Source organism: Sorex fumeus, unplaced genomic scaffold (genome assembly GCF_029834395.1).
Source record: "Sorex fumeus unplaced genomic scaffold, SorFum_2.1 ptg000115l, whole genome shotgun sequence".
Taxonomy (NCBI): Eukaryota; Metazoa; Chordata; class Mammalia; order Eulipotyphla; family Soricidae; genus Sorex; species Sorex fumeus.
In genome coordinates, this window is record NW_026606172.1 from 15,237,802 (window position 1) to 15,256,157 (window position 18,356).

Genomic DNA, 18,356 nt, shown 5'->3' on the forward strand with positions numbered 1-18,356 from the left:
TCATTTCAAACAAGAAAAAAATTGAAAGAACTTTTGAAATGCCGCGCAAGTGACAAATTCATCCCACTTTTCAGTACTCGCTGTACAACAACTTTCTACTAAATTATATATATATGCATTTTAAATTTTTAAATATACTGAAAATTATTAGCATATTGTCCAATATTCTACAGTCTTGTGAGAGCATATAAATCAAGTGCCCATGGACTATCAGCAAAGGTTCCCATATATAAATACATAAAATTCAATGTGAATTTTCCTATTATCTAGAAAATGTGTTATCTTGCTTATTTCTAGTCTTATCTTCTTTTTCAATGCAGTATTATATATAGTTATTAATAATATGCAGTATAAAATATGAAAAATAAGGATTAAAATTATAATATAGGGGTCAAGAAACTAGATCAGTAGTAAAAGGAGAATGCTTTGTACTAGGATCTGAGTTGTCCTCCAGAGTTATTCCAGGTGTGACTCTGGAGGCAATAATTATCATATTTTCACCAGCACCTCAGGACCTGATCTGTGTGTCTGTGGGCTTCAGTGTTGAGCTGCCTTCCTAGTTGGTCAAGAATCACTTGGAGTAGCCCAAATCTCCTGGAGTATTGCCTGCTGCCCTCACAAAAAAAAAAATATAACAATTTTCTCACACCAATTGTCAGTCATTATCTTTTAAGAAAAAATGTCCCTGCCATTTATGTTCAATGGGATTGTAGCCCTAAGTATACCTCAAAATATTTATATATATATATATATAGAATAATGTCTTAGAAATTAAGAATGTATTAACTAATGTTGGCAAAAAATAATTTTTATCGTGTGACCAAACTTTAATTTTTAAAACAGATTAGACAAATACAGATCAAATTATTTCCTTCATCTTGTGGAGAAAGTACTATGTAAGGTTCAAGAATAGTAAATAATTGATGAAATATGATGCTCAGAAATAAAGCTGTAGAAATTTAGAGTAGGAACCTAAACTATTCACCTTATTTGCTTCCCAGGTAAGAACATAGTATATAACAATAGTTTATGACTGTTAAAATAATGAAAACAACTATGAGTCTGTACAAATATTTATTAAATACCAGAAATGTAAAGACAGGTTATTAAGAAATAATTTAAAATTATATGTAAGATTTATAAAATTACGTCAAAATGACTACTATTAAGGAATATATGAAAATAGCAAAATACTAAGTTTCATTCATTCATCTTTCTACTTACAAATGCATCAATCTCATTTACTCATAGCACAATTACTTGCCAGATTCATTTACTTTAAACACATTTATTGGTAGGTAAAGCAAAAATGAAAGGATGCATAAAGGTTATTAAAACAATAAAATTAAACTAATTTTATCTTAAAATATTTGCAAATAATTATCACTTTCAATTATTGCAAGCACAAGCTGTTAAGTTGAAATCTGCAAAGCCAAATGAAGGATGCGATACATTAAAACCACAACATTTACATGCCAAAAACTAAGCTCATTCTTCCCCCTTTTCTCTTGTTATCGGCATTTAAGAAATAATTTGAAGCATTCTACTTAATTTGGTTTAGGTAGCCATGCAGTTACTGAGTATGGAGTTAAAAAGACTCTTAAAAAGCTGGCACTGTGTGTGTTTTCAAATAAAAGAGGTACATAAGATAATGGGGCTTCTTAATTTAGTTCATAAGCTTCTACATTAACAAATGTCAAACACAGATAATAGTTGATTGCTTTATAAATACAAGAAAATGGAAGTAATTTATTTTTTCCATAAGAAAAGTTAGTAGTTCATACAATGGTCCATAAAAACTATTACCTACTTCGTGCTAAGGAGGAAAAGTCACCAAAAGTGATTTGTCAAAATGATGGGGGGGAAAAAATGGAGCAACTTGCACCGCACAGGCTTTCAAGTACCGGTTTCACATGGATGAGCACATATATATCATTGCATCAAGCCCTACTATGCATGAGTTATGAAGCATCGTACAAAGCCATGCTAAATGGATAGAAGGATGGCTACTTACCAACAGGGCGAGCTGTAGACATTACAATGGTGTGGTGAGAACATAAAAAGAAATTAAAAAAAAAAGAAAAATTATCAGAATGCATGATGTGTAATGTACATTTAAGTAGGGACAGTAGAATGATTTCTAGTCTCTTAAGTCAAATATGGATAGGATGCCTGCGTTTGATAAGAACTGAAAGTTACAAATATCATTCTAAGAAAATAATTATCTTAGCACCCCAATATTGACTCTCAGCAGTTGAGTCAGATTTTATGTTCACTTAACATGCGCTGCTATTGTCATTTTAAAGACACTTTTAGAGTTCAGCAACCTTGTATTACACCAAAGTTAAGAACCTGATGAATATAACTATTCAAGTCACAGACTAGCAAATGTCATGTCAATACAAGAAGGCCTCACTGTCTGATTTAAATAGCAATTGGATTTTAAGCATGGTTAGTCAGAACCATTACAAGAACTACAGAAAAGCCCCCTGACACTGCTTTTCAGCCAGTAATAAGTTAAGATCACATCACTTTTCATCCATGGACAGGGTGGATGAAAATATAACAAATAGATTGGAACATCTGTAGAGATTTCAACTGAGTAGCTCCCTAACTACTGTTAAGCTGGTTTTTTTTTTTTTTGGCAGAGGGCAAGAAACAATGACTGACAAGTTGATTCTTGTTCACACTAAGAATGGTATTCAAATAGCTACTTCAACAAATTATTGTATGTGTATTATTCCATAACTTTCAATCACTAAAACTGTTAGCATTTAGGCTACTTCTATTATTAGTGCATAAAATTATAAAAGACACATACAGGCTTAATAATACACTTTTTAAAAGAATAATGCCAAACAATTTAGGAATAAAACACTTTTATAAATGCAATTAACAAATAAGGAACATGTTTCTATCATCCAAACAAGAAAGAAATTTATTTAGCAGCATTTGAAGTTTTATGAAATCTTAAATTCAAAATATAAATTTACTTGAGTAACTTTATATTTTAAGTTTTATCCATATAATTTATATTAATTATATATTAAGTGTTTATCCATATTTCATTGAATATAAATCTAATATATGCATAATGTGATAGAATGTATGGGTAGTTTTATCTTCATATCTAACTGAAAATATGAGATGGATATAAGCATGGAAATCAGACCAAAGGCATAAATTTACATAAAACATATAATACTTTAGAAAAATTTAAGATATTTCTCAGATTTTGTAGAGCAAATTAAAAAAAAAAGATTTTACTGCCTAATGGTTTTACTAATACGTATTTATTTACTCAAAGCCATAATTGAGCAATTAAAAATCTGGGGGAAATATATATGAACATATATGTAGATAATGAACTTTATGTTCATTTATTTCGAAAACACTTTACAAGACTTATTATTGTGAAATGATTTTTTTTAGTGTATAAATGTTAGACGATTTATTGTCATCAAGGTTTTTATATTCCTAATTCAAAACCAAAAGGAGCAACTTAATGTTAAAGTTACTTTTACATTTTTTTAAATAGGGATCACTTCCTGTGGTATGGGACTGACTCTGTTCCTTCCAACATGGTTTGAGGCCACCAGGGCTATTAGCAGTACTTTCTCAGTGGATCATGAACTCCTGAAGACAGAAATCAGATCACACTCAGGGTTGTTCACATGCTAAGCATTTTTTCTATCACAAACTATCTCTCAGGCCTATTTTGCAATCATATTTTTGAAGTGAAGAATGATAAATGTCTGTTTCAGAGATTTTTAGAAATAAAACTCTGCTTGTAAAAGTGTCCCAAATGAATAAAGTGAAAATAATCATCAGTAGAAATATCGCAATGAAACCTTTGTTTTTGTTTTATAGCAATTTTTGCTTTAGTTAAAAAAAAGTAATGCAACAATTAACCAACATGTGGATATTTTCAAAATCAGCATATTAAACTGTGTCTTTACACCAAATGAATGACAGCAGATGTGGCCTTTTGGGTAGGTTGGCCCTGTTCTAATAAAACAATCCAGTGAAGGGCTAAGTATTTTATTTATGTTCATTCTCTTGAGAAGGCCCAACTGTCTTTCTAATTATTTTTTTAAAAAGTACATTTTTCCCCGCACCATATTATATGTAGATATCTTTTTCTTTGACCCTTCATGTTTTAGGATTTAGTTTAAAGTGAGAGACAAATACACGCTAGGAAGACTGAGTTTTCTAATCTGCAGGACACAGCTTAGGAGAAATGCTTTACAAGAATTGCTGATTTGGTCATTATTACTATTAAAACCAAACAACACTATTGTTTTTGCAAGTTAGTTTCAAATACCCATGTACTAGGAGGAGCAGGCCCATTATAGGAATTTTTAAGCCTGAAACTTTCAACAAATTATAAAAACAATTAGCTGGGAAGGATCATAAACCAAATATGCAACCTTAAGTATCCTTCACCCAAGCATTAAAATATTGGAGGAAGCTGCTGTTTCTATAAACAAGCATCTCCTACATTTTCTCAACATTTGTTTAGTCAGTAAATATTTTTTGAATGAAACATTCCTTGGTTGACTTTAAATTTCCCGCCCCAATCATTCAAAAAAAAAAAAAAAAAACAAGAAACAAATAAACTTTGGTCGGGTGGAGTAGTAGTGATGCAATTTGGTCAAGAAAAACATTTTTGCAAAATATAACCTTGATGATAGTGTACACACACACAGAGAGAGAACATTGTGATTTTTTTATAAAAAATGTTTTTAAGCAGCTGGTTTATCAATTATGCCTACATATGTTTTGTGTCAATGTTAAAATGAAAATGTCTACCCCAGGGAAAATGAACTCAGTATAAAAGGAATGAAGTTATTGAAGCATATGAAAATTGGCAATATTTTTTCAGGTGTACAGAGTGAATGTCTTCTAGTAGGAAGAAGGTGAGAGATTTTTATGATTTGATGCCTAAGTCATAGATCTAAAAAAAAAAAATTTCTTAACCAAGTTTAGAGTCAACCTAAGAGTTCCTGACACATTTTTCTCTGAATTCCTGAAAACACTTCTAATCTTACTCCAAGTTGCACAAGGGCAAGAGTATGACTGAAAAGAGTGGGTGTGACTGAGACCTGGAAGAAGGCGGAAGACAATAGTTTGGATGATGGAATGAAGTTTGAAATGATAAGGTGCTTCTTATCTATCTTGTATTTGAAGTCCTGTAAGCATAAAGGATGTCACAGCTATTGTGCACTTGGTAAAAATAAGTGTAATGGTCTGCATGGAACTACTTGTTACCTCGCACCATATAATTTCTTCATGTGGATCAGCATGTTCCACCAGAAAAAAATAATTAATACATTTTAGCTTACTCTGGGGGTAACTAATGCTATCTTTAAGTTACAAGCCATCCCAGTACAAACAAATATTGTGCCAAGACTGAGAAAGTTCTAATTCTCAAAAAGTAAAAGATATCACAGGAGCAATGCTGATTGTTTCAATTATTTATACCCAATGAATTTCACAAATCACTCTCTATGTCAGATTTTCTCAATGTGGAAACACTCGTGCATCCACTTTCAAATTTGAAAAAAGTAGTGTTTTATTTATTTATTTATTTTCAACAGAATGCTTATTCGTGCTAAAATAAAAAATAAGTTTAAGTCATTACTCTAGGAGTATAAAAGACAAGCTGGTAATGTAATCAGAAAATGAAACATCTTTGAAAGTAGTGATATTTAAAAACAGCAAATACTTCGAAGTATAGTTCAGCAGATAAATATAACATGTAATAAAAAGTTCACTTTGACATTTACATGGATATTCAAGATTACTGTAAAGCATTTCTATTTTTGAAATGTGTGCTTAAACAAAACGATCATTAAAAGTATCATTCCTTTGAGCATGGATACAAAAGCAATTTTGTTTTAATTTTTAATAAAATACAAATGAAATATGGGAATTTTAATACAATTATAAAACAATCTATCCTATTACTTTATGAATATATTTACCAATCTAATCAAACATCACTCTCTTAGTTTCAACACTGTTTCATAGATTAAGTTTCTTACCTCTCACTGTGAGGGTAGCAGAAGCTTCCACTTTCCCAACCCGGTTCTCAGCTACGCACATATAGGTTCCTTCATCCGTGCTCAAGGCCTTTTTAATTCTCAGTGTGTAATCATCTTTGATGTCATACCTGTTTAGAATATGAATTGGATTCATCAAATATTTTTATATTTGACAGTGTGTCATCTTTATATGAAAATGATACCATGTGTCCATCTTCATATGGTATTTTACTTTAAAATGGTCATACACACAAACACACACACAATGTTCAGTCATAAAGTACAACTGCTTGTATAAAAGCCATTGCTATTGATAAGCTTATTAATTTCATACCTGCTTCTTAGCTGTGTGACTGTTAATTATATGTATTTTACACTGCATGTGGCTTCCAAACCACCAAAGTCATAATTTGCAATTTGACTTTTCTTTGGCAAATTGCAAATGAGTAGAGAAATGGTACAGTTTTCTTTTCCCATTTTTTTTATTATTAGTGAAACACCATGAGGTACAGTTGTAGATTTACAATTTTTTGTGCTTGGGTTTTGATTATACAATAATCAAATACTCATCCCTTCACCAGTGCCCATTTTCCACCACCATGGATAATATCCCTCCCACCCCCATCCCCCCATCCCCCCTTGACTCTGTGGCAGGGCAATCTCTTGTGTTGTCTCTCTCCTTTGGGGTGTTGTGGTCTGCAAAAGAGGCATTGAGTGGCAAACATGTTCAGTCCATAGTCTACTTTCGACATGCATCTTCCCTCCTGGGAGGATCCTCCAAACACCCTTTATTTGGTGGTCCCTTCTCTATCTGAGCTGCCCTTTCCCCTAGAATGCCCGGCTGGCCTCTAAGCTATGGAGTAATCCTCCTGGTGCTGATCTCAGCTATTCTTGGGTATTAATCTCATATTTTGTTACTTTATATCCCCCAGATGAATGCAATCTTTCTATGTCTATCCCTCTCTTTCTGACTCATTTTGCTTAGCATGATACTTTCCATGTTGTACCACTTGTATGTAAAAGAAATGGTACAGTTTTCAGTCTTTTGCTGAGAGTATCATACTTATAAACTTACAATGCATGTAAATATATAATCTATATTTAAGTTTTTTGTATACAAGAGCTGAAATTTATTAAGTAATACTTTTCTTATTTGTTGAAAAACTGAAAAAAAGACATCATTAAAATAATCAAAGGAGGTAGTATGGTTTTAATTTGCAATACAAGCTTAAAATATCAACAAGCTCTGATTTCTGGAAATATCTCACTTCTTTCAGAGGCATTGCTCCATTTTTTCAAGTGGATTGATAGAATACTTCAGGAAAACTATAAAGCTGCAATGAAAATTTTCTGAAGTAATTGTATTAAAACATATACTTATTAGATTCTTAAGAATTCTAATTACACAAGCAAATTTCTATACCCCTGATTTTTCCTCTTCATTTGCACTGATATTTCTAATTTCACAGACATATTCTAATAACTTCAGATTCATATTAAATCTATTTAGCATATATACCACATTGATCTCTCTTTCCAAAATGTTAATTTAATTGGTTTTATTTACAAGGAAACAAAATGTGACTCTTGCTTTCAGGAAAGAGACAAAGTTTCTAGATTTACACTGCAGATTATTATAATCAGGTATCTTTTACTTCTGAATTTAGCTAAAATAATAGAAGTTATATATTATTACAGTCTAAAAGATGAACAAATAATAGTAATTTTTTATTATATTTTGCATGACAAAGAAGATTGACTAAGGAACTAATGAAAACTCCAGGTTATTTTTCCATTAGTTATGGTGATTATTGGCTTTGGGGTGATTTGAGTTGAAATTCTGCTGCTTTGACAAGTCATAGTCATAAGAAAAATCCTTCCTAAGACTTTGAAACCATCTTTTACAAAACCAGGAAGTCAGAAATCTGTGAATAATCAAGTCTCAAACCTTTCTGCCATGCCAATCATTCTGTAACCACATATGTTTTGTATTGTTTATTTTGATGAAGGCAAAGTTCCTGTCTATTTTCCTTACAGTTAAACACACAGACTCCACCATGAGCTTTTTGACATCTAGTAAATAACTGACTGGTTACAAGCCCAGAATTTAGTGTGGAAAGGTCAGAGGGTTTTTGTTTTGAATTGTTTTGTTTAAATATGCAACTTTATAAGCTTATCACTGGCATATAACACTGTATAATTTGGGGAGTGCAACTTCACACTTCAATATGTATGTATACTTCAAAATACCTACATTATAATAGTTTTAATAAATCCACACTGTCAAATTGACTTGTTCTACTCCCTCCTCCATGCACCCTGCATCTTAATCATACATTTGGAGAAGATGCTCCTCTTTGGCGCTTTGGATACATAGTGCCAGGGACACACAGGTCAGCCCTGCAGTTCTTTTAGGAGGCTTTACAGCAGTGCTGGGATCCGGGTGATCCCCTAGGACCCAGGGTGTGCTGGAAATCAAACAGGAGTCAAGGCAAGCACCTTAACGCTGGTGGTCTCTCAGTCTCTCTGGCCACAAAGTGTGATTTTTGTTGTGTTTCATTTATGTGCTTTGGTCATTTATATGCACACAACAATAAAGCCATCTGACTCTTTTGCTTTTTGAAAAAAAAAAAAAGACCAGAGTTCTGTTTTGGGTTCTGCCTGTTACTATGTTTGCAACTATAGTATGATCAATTGTCCAAGTTTCAATGTCCTCATTTGCAAACTGTTGCTAATATTATCAGCCATCTCACTCCATGTGAACTTTAAAAGGGATATTTCTCGAGCAAATCGATGAACAATGGGAGGACCATGACCGTGATTTCTAATGAAACACGGAAACCAACTCACAGAAATCTCAACATGTCAGCATTTTTTTCTAACTGCATCTACTAGGAGCTAAAGAAATATCAAGTTACTATTTTGGTAAATATATTATTTCTTGCTGATGTGATTGTCACTCAATTCGAAAGACTGCACTGTAGCTCTGTAGCACTGTCCTCCCGTTGTTCATCAACGTGCTGAAGCAGGCACCAGTAATGTCTCCATTTTGAGACCTGTTACTATTTTTGGCATATTGAATATGTCATGGGTAGGTTGCCAGGCTGTGCCATGCAGGAAGGATACTCTCAGTATCTTGCCAGGCTCTCTGAGAGGGGTGGAGAAATCGAACCCGGGTAGATCGCATGCAAGCCAAACGCCCTACCCCTACCCGCATTGCTATCGCTCCAGCCCTTGAAAGGCTGCAAGAACGCAAACCTGCAATACCTACCAAAATTGCCTTCTGGGCTATAGTACAATTCAGAGCTGTACTTGTGCTACATAGAAGAATAGCCTCAACACAAACGTTTTATATGTCAATTAAAAAGGTGAAAAATTCTTAATATAGCACTTTTAAAATTCCAGGTGTACCTTTTCAGCACACTGAAATACCTCATTATTTAAGTATCACCTTGCAATGCATAAGCCACATTATCTACCTCACTGTGATAAAAATATAATTTCAATTCAGAAAATATTTAGTTCTACCACCTGACAAAATTTTATTTCAGGTTAAATTCATCATATAGGCAACATTCTGGGGAATAAATGCAATCAGAAACCTATTTGTATTTTGTTTTCATTGGAAAAAGTGTTCTGGGCTGGAGAGATAATATAGAGGGTAAGGTAGCTTGCCTTGCATGTGGCTGACCTGGGTTCTTTCCTCTGCAGTGTCTGCACCCCCAGCCCCCACACCCAAATCTTGTTGGAGTGATTCCTGAGTACAGAGCCAGGAGTGCACCTTAAGCATCTCTAGGTGCGTAAGAAAAATTTTTTTAAAAAAAGTGTTCTCATAAGAATCATAGTCTGGCAGATAGTACGGCAGGCAGGGCACGTTCTGTGTACTGGGCAGATCTTGGTTCAATTTCTTACAATGCATTTGATCTCCAGGAGTAAACCATAAACAGAGCCAGCCAGGTGTGGTGTCTTCCCCCAAAATCATAGGTCTGATAATATGTAAACCCCAAATAAGTGGAATTTGATTTCACCCAAAGTCAGTGGAATTTGATCTCTTGAAATATCTCAGGTTTAAAAATATGCTAAATAATGATATTAAAGGAAAGAACACTATTTATATATAATATGCACATAATTTATACCTCTTCATGTATGCAATGTATTAAAATTATATTATATGTGAATACAAATGAATATGTACATATAGTATTATAACAATATATAATTTTTGTTTTTGCATATTGAGTTATCAGGGATACAAGCAATTGGATACTTTATTCTACAATTTTATGTCTTGTTTTCATAGGGAAAACAAAAGATGAACTCTTTCTTGGAAGGAATACATTGAATTAAAATTAGCTGCTAATAAAAAAAACTTCATTTCAAAATACCATGGCATTACAAACAAATAATAAATGAAATAAATAAAATATCTAGAGTAAATGTAAGGAAGAAGAAAGAGTAAGGCAACATTTTGTGCTTCCTCAGTGCTTTAAGCTATGCAGAAAGAGAGGTTTTACACCAAATGTCTTGCTAAAAAAAAAAAAAAAGAGGGGCTGGAGCAACAGCACAGAGGGTAGGGCGTTTGCCTTGCACACAGTCTACCCGGGTTCAATTCCCAGCATCCCATATGGTCCCCTGAGCACCGCCAGGAGTAATTCCTGAGGGCAGAGCCAGGAGTAACCCTGTGCATCGCCGGGTATGACGCAAAAAGAAAAAAAAAAGTATTGCTAAAATAATGACTGTCACCGTATCACTGTCATCCTGTTGTTTGTCAATTTACTCGAGCAGGTGCCAGTAATGTCTCTATTCCTACCAGTCCTGAGATTTAGCAGCCTCTTCTTACTCGTCTTTTCCCAATGATTAGAGGCTCTTTCAGGGTCAAGGGAATGAGACCTGTTGTCTATTTTACTGTTTTTGGCATATTGAATATAACATGGGGAGAATGTCAGGTTCTGCCTGTACAGGCAGGATACTCTTGGTAGCTTGCCTGACTCTCCGAGAGGAATATATTTATATATTTATAATGACAATCAAATATAAATGTGTACAATAATATCAAATATACACTGTCTTTTTTTTTTGTTTTTTTTGGGGGGGGGTCACACCTATTGATACACAGGAGTTACTCCTGGCTCATGCACTCAGGAATCACTCCTGGTGTTGCTCAGGGGACCATATGGGATGTTGGGAATCAAACCTGGGCTATTGCTCCAACCCCATCAAATATAGACTGTCTTTTAACCTCAAAACACTTCTGGTAGCTAAATAAGGAAGTTATATTTCTATCATTTTAAAAGTTAGAAAATATAGACATACAAAATGCACTATAAAAGCAAACCATAAAACATGTTGTTATACTTCAATATAATATGATTAGCAATATCTGCAAAATTATATTTAATTGTATTTCCTGTTGATCAAGAGGAACTTACAGGTGAGTAATTTTAAGAGATTAAGTTTATGAATTTGAAATAGTATGCATAAAAATATTAACTGCATGAGATATTATTTTCTAGAAAGTAGTGAACAACATAAATTCATAAACATGGAAATATTCAGCAAGAATCATTGTTCAAAGAAAACACTTGAAATCCAATTAAATTAATTCTTAAAAGTTAGAAAAAATTCTTTTGCATATTTTGTAATATATTTTTAAATGTAGAATGATAAATAACACAAACAATTTTGATTGCTAAGTTGCTATTAGAATTTAGGCATCATGTATGGATATACAAATGAAGTACATATGAATTTATCTAGAATATATTCGCAGTATACATTAAGTACCATAAATTCATAGTTACAAAATATGGGTTGAAAAATTCCTTAAAACAATGTGTGTGTGTGTGTGTGTGTGTGTATGCGTGTGCTCATATACGTGCGTTACGTGCTTGTGTGTGTGTTTGCTTTGGCTCCCTGATGTTTTTCAATTATCATAAAATAAACATCATCTCATGTTTTGACACTTTATATACAAATTTTCATTTTCTAATCAATTTCTGTCTTCAGAGTACACACACTTGTTTTGCTTCATCACACTGCTGATCAAAATGCCTGAAATCCTGCACAGCCATAGACAGTGATGGCCCTTCCAACTACTGTGCTGATTTCAACTCTGAATCTCTCAGTACCTAAAACAACCCTGGAGATCCAGGTACACTATGACTTCTTTGTCAACTTGAATAATAAAGCATATCTTAATACGGAGAAATGGCAAATGTATAACTGTGATCAAAGTGGATCTTACTTGCAATATAACCAAAGAAACATTAATATCAATTATTTTCCTGTATTTTGGACCACATTTGGCTGTGCTCTGGGATTATTCCTATCTCTGTGCCCTGGGATTACTCCTGTCTCTGTGCTCAGGGGTCAGTTGCTTGGAGGACCAATCAGTGCTAGGGATAGAACCAAAGTCAGCCATGAGCAAGGCAAACACCTGACCTGCTGTGTTATCTTTCCTGTCATTGAATCACTGATTTTTTTTAAAATAAATGTTTAAAAACCTTCAACACTCAAAAAGAAGTAAATATGTGGTCATGATTGATTTCACACTTTGGCAATCTGACGCAAACCAAGACAAAATTCCTTTCTTAAGGCCACACATTGAGGTGATTATAGTTAGGGGGAGGTGTCTTAGCCAGTCTCGGTTTTCTTTAATGGGTCATGATGTTGTTGAGAAAATAATTTGCTTCAAAAAAACAACATTTTTCACAGATAAATAGATGTAAAATGGCTGCATGTCTAGTAAGTGTGTTTTTACTTCTTGTGTGGCTATTTATTTATTTTTCTGCATAAACTGGTACATACCTAACAGAAATCTAAATGCTGCTTTACACTATGACATTGGAAAAGGAAGGAAATATTATTTTTTTACTAAAAAAGTCAATATTTACTGAGCAATATAAAATTATGGAAAATAAGTTTTGTTCATTTAACATGAGCTTTACAATTTATAGTACAGTTTAATAAACAAATTCATGACAAAAATTATTTTAAAAAAGTGCCTTTTTCCTAATGCTTTTTTGTAGAAGATAAGTCTTCTTTTCTTGAGTCAACATAAGACAAGTCTTTTCCTGAGTCAAAAGAAGACCGGAATTATTGTTCTTTGGCACAGGTACCTTTGCCAACATTTATCTAATATAAAGAGACATGACTCCTTTATTTCATGTGTCTTAATGACTTTGTGTGTTTTCACATTGGAGAGTTAAGTATTTATTTCTCTATGACTTTGTGTTTAGAGCTTCAAAAACTTCAGATGTGGACCAGAGAGATAGTACAGTGGGTAGGAAATTTTCCCAGCAGTTGGCTAACTCCAGATTGATCCCGGGCACCACATATGGTTCCCCAAGTGCCACCAGGAGTGATCCTCAAACATAGGGTCATGAGAAAGACCTAAAAGTTAACTTTATAAATAATTTTCTCAATATTATTAAAACCTATGGTAACTTTTGTGTGCTTATAATATATATATAAATTTTACTTACTTGTATATATGTAAATAATTAAATAAGCAATATACTTAATTGCCTGATTGGCTCTTAGCCTTTATTTGTAAAAATTTTAAAAGGAAGGCATATTTTAGAATAGTAGGAGGTGCCTAAAAGGATAAGTTTAGACCCTTGAGCCACTTCACGGGTCCCAACGAGCTGCTTTCCAAGCATGGTATTATACATATTATCAACCCACAGAAGGTTTCAGCTGACTAAAGCTAAAAACAAACAAAAAATAGGAACAGATGAAAAAAAATTACTCGTGTGGAAAGACTAATAGAAATGGGATGATTTTGATTGTGAAATCTGCCAGTCTCAGACTAGTATAAATGCAGTCATTGTTGCCAGGTTTGATTAATGACAGTTGTACAATTGAGTGCTGACAGTCCCCACCATAAAGATACCTTTTTTTTTTTTTTTTTTTTTTTACTGATATGAAACACTGCTGAAAAATGCAACCCAATCAGATTTGGCCCCCGGACAACATGTGCTATCATCACTGTACCGTGAATTGAGATTGATTGGTAACCAGCTGTGACAAAGTGGGAAAAGAAGCTTCGGGTTTTGTGTTGTTTTTTTCCCAAGGAAAAAAAAAAAAGAAAAGGAAACTGGATTGTGTCAAAACCATTACCATCTGTTCAGCTAAATAATACACCAAAGAAAATAAATGTATCTTAATATTTAAAACAACAGTTTATACGCCAGGTTCTGTTTGTGTGTATTCTTGTCTTTAATAAATAATCGTAAACGTATTTTAAAAGAGAACATACTCATTTTTCAGAAACAGTGTGTTAGATTTTATAATTAATTCTAAAATTAAGTCAAAGACTATTTTATTTCTTTCCTCTGAAAAATATTTCTAGCATGGTGAGTGGGAATAATGCCTATTAATCAATGTTTACTTTAAAAAACATCAAACAAAACATTTGAAAACTGAAATGTTTTACAACATAATCAGCTTTCAAATGTCTCTCATGATGTGCTAACCCTGAGTACCTTAAATTTCTATGATTGAAACTTCTTGTGGTTTGTTTTTTATGAATATAATTCAGGCAATTTAGCAACTACTTCTCAGACTTTCACAGTGACTGAAGAACTTTAAAGGTCTAACAAGTTAAAGTATATTAAAATTAAAATTACACATTGGAACATAACTATCTTTACTTCAAATGTCTATATCTCTTCTTCTTATTTGAATTACATAAGGGATTATGCTAAAAAACACTTCCTAAGTGTCATTCTTCCCTCAAAATTGCCTTTGTTATTCATGGAAAAAAAAACAATTTTCAACAGTATTTAATATTGAAATTATTTTTTCTTATTATAAGATACCTTATTCTAAAGTTAATATTTCAGATTAGAATTAAATTTGCAGCATTTGTATAATCTAAATTTGCATTTAGATTATTAGATTGGCTAATATAACTGTTGAATCAAACAAACATTTCATGGCTTTGCAAATAAATGTATAATTCCCCCTTTTCATGGAGACTTGAAAAGTTTGTTTTTAATTAAAAAAAAACACGCACAGCCAAACAGCTGAAGATAATTTTCTTTTTTTTAAACCATCTCAGAAAATAAGATGTCTGTAGTAAGCTTTCTGGATTTTTATAACTCAGTGAAAATGGATATATGGAAATTTTAATGTGAAAAATGTTACAATGTCCAATGTCCACAGCCCAGCTCTCTACAGTACAAGTTTTAAGACAACGATAATAATTTAAATGAAATCATTCATTGATTCAAAAAAAGTACCATCAAGAAATTGATAACACTAGGAAGATCATAGTTGACCACTGAAATAGTCATTCAGAATACTTTGACACTTTTGTGTTGTTCACAAAAAGCACATTTTAACAGCACACAACTTTGAATAAAGGCACTCTTCTATGAAATATGCACCATCTCAGAGAAATTTAAATCTTCTTCTTCAGTGACTCTTGACAACTCAAAATAGGAAAAGTTGCTCCATTTTCCAAAAAAGATGCCTCTGCTCACAACTTTTCAAACAATAACCTCCAGAAACAAGGTTGGACAATTATTGAAACTATTGCAAAACTCATGTAAAGGCTTTGTGGCAACCTAGATATTATATACTATTTTAAAATCTTTAATATATAAAGTGTCTCCTATAGTCAACTAAATCCAATATCACAATTCGAGTAGCAACTCCCAAATAAGCCCAATAGGTCATTATGCTGATACAATGATGGTGAGTTACTTTTTTCTATGCTTTATAGCTGACCGTGAGTAATAGCCTTTCTTGTATTTATGATTTTAATGCAGACTAACATTTATAGGTTGGGTGAGGAATTTCCACTGTACACATTCAGGGTTTTTGCTGCAGATATTTTGAGGTAGGTTACCATAGATCACTGTGAGGATGAGATGGTCTTTAAAAATTTAAACTAAGGGCCTTCGAGATACTATAGAGGGCAAGGTGCTTGTCCAGTGAGCAGCTGGCACAGTTCTGTCACTGGCCCCCAGATGGCCTGCTAGGAGTGATACCTGAGCACAGGCAGGTGTGACCACTCTCTGAAACAAAGTAAAATTAAAACTAAGTCTTTAAAAGTGGAAACAAAAATATCTGCAAATAAGACTTGTAGGAAAATACTAAATAGAGGCATGACCTTCTCTGAAGAGAATTTGTTTTTTTGTTTCTCAAAATCCCAGGGAGCTGCAGAGATAGTTTAAATTGTAAGACACTTGCCTTGCACAGAGCTGACCCTGTTTTCACCCTTAGCACCACGTATGGTCCCTTAAGCAATGTCAGGAGCGATCCCTGAGCAGAATCAGGAATAAGCCCTGAGCACAGCCAAACCCAAATAAAGCAAACAAAAGCAAGCAAACAAAACTGTTTAGTCAAAACTTCTACTAAGAGTCAACATGAAACTGGAAATATGATGGCAAGCTATCAGAGCTGACCAAAGACTATGGCTTTAGCAATTGGCTTCCTCTTGACTACCTCTGCTTCTATCACAGGTCCATTCTCTCCTGACCCCAAAATGGAAAACCTCTCTGCCCGTCTGTAGTTAGCTGCACTAGGATTCTACAAGTGAGAAGCAAAGAGAAAACAAATAAATGGGAATTATAAATTCTCACAATAGAGTAACAATATCTGGCTCAGTGAAGTACTGATTTCAGATCACAGGATACTTGTACTCAAAACACCAGACTTCAAATCACTCACTGCCAGGTATCACTCACTCCAACTGTATTGGAACCAAAGTCTCTCTCTAGAATTTAGGCAATTAAACCACACTGCAGCTGAGCCCATCCAGAAAGGCCAAACAATCCTGATTATCCCAAATTATAAATATTTTCAAGTTTTAATCACTAAAAAATGTTCCTATCTTTTGAGTGTCCTTGTATCTCCCAGATGCTGGGGATTCCAGGAATTTACATTTTTAGCAAATTAATGGACAGCTGTGAAAGTTATTATGTTGTCCTTGGTCATTTTCTCTTGTGATCTTATTCTTTCATTTTTTGTCTCCTCCTCAATGAGCTTCTTTCACTGATAAAAACTCTCATGATTATTTGCTGAACAACTCTACAAAATGTTCACTGTGTCTTAAAAGCACCAGTTGGTTAATTTGTAAAAGCCCATAATTATTTCTTCTCAGGTTATTATTCCCACTTCCATATCTTAGCTGAAAGCTGACACTTCTTGAGGGTCTTTGTAAGGATAAATAAAAGTGAAAGGTGGAAGCAGGGTAGGGGGGAACACGGAAGTTGGTTATGAGGAAGGGATATATTTCCTAACATTCATAGCAATTCTTCGGTGTAACCCAAAATGTTACTAAATATTTTTGAAGGAATCACTCATCTTCAATTATAAAAATAAAACACAGCAAAACAAAACAAAATTCTATTCCACTAAATAGAATTTACCATATTTATTTATCATATTTATCATATCACATCTTCCAATTTTCAAATGGAAACTTTACAACTTTTATCTCATTAAAAAGGTAATAATTAGACCTATTTTGATAAGCAATTCTAAATATTAAATGAGTTAATATATATGGAGTTTTGAGATTTAAACCTGCCATTCAGTAAATTGTTTTAAAATATCACTGAGAATGTTTTTTGTTTCTGTCACTTTTCCCCATAAAGTTCTTCCGTGATCATGTCAACTTTTTTTTTCCCACCAGTATCTTCTAGCAATAGTCTGGACAGAGTCCTCAATCAGAATGGATTTATTTTTAAATTCCAAAGATCATATGACTGATCCTTCCATAATCATATGTTTTTTTTTTCTCAATCAATAAACTGGAAGCTGTTTCATTATTTCTATTGACATTTTCTATTATCACTAGTTACTCATTATCACTAATTTCATCACTAAGATTCCATAGCCCATGTTGATTATATCTTTTTTTGTTGTTCCACTAACTCTCCATTGCATTTGTCTAACCAAACCCAAATTATGTATTAAATTGATAGTTTGCCATATATTTATCTACAAAGAACAGGCTAATAACTGTTTCAGTCTCCCATACACTGAAACTCAAGATTGATATTCAATCTTTTGAATGTGATGCTGTGTTGGTTCCTATTTACCTCTCTAGTCTATCTTGCATCTTTGTGTAAACTCAAGTCCTTCACTATGTTCTGTCATTCCCAAGTTCTTTTCTACCTCTGCACAGCTGTCTAATTTGTGTTTATACATCTCTTCATCTCTCCCCAACTTACATCCCATTAGACCAACTACTTCTAATAAATTTGAAAGAGAATTATTTGTTTACAAATTATTCAAACTTTTGGATTTTAAATACCTCCCCTCTCTCCCGGCATCATTAATTCTAGATTT

At 33.3% G+C, this 18,356-nt stretch overlaps 1 protein-coding gene across 5 annotated transcripts in view; it reads right to left on the reverse strand.

The window, feature by feature from the left end:
- Positions 1 to 18,356, reverse strand: part of ROBO2 (roundabout guidance receptor 2) — a 641,887-nt gene that overhangs the window by 136,567 nt on the left and 486,964 nt on the right. For 3 of the 5 annotated variants that reach the window (XM_056135436.1, XM_056135440.1, XM_056135438.1), the window contains exons 6-7: positions 6,048 to 6,175; positions 2,015 to 2,026 (exon numbers count right to left, since the gene is read on the reverse strand). In XM_056135436.1, the coding sequence (XP_055991411.1) occupies positions 2,015 to 2,026; positions 6,048 to 6,175 (140 nt within the window). The remainder of the gene's footprint in view (positions 1 to 2,014; positions 2,027 to 6,047; positions 6,176 to 18,356) is intronic. The other 2 variants (XM_056135437.1, XM_056135439.1) reach the window with 1 other exon arrangement.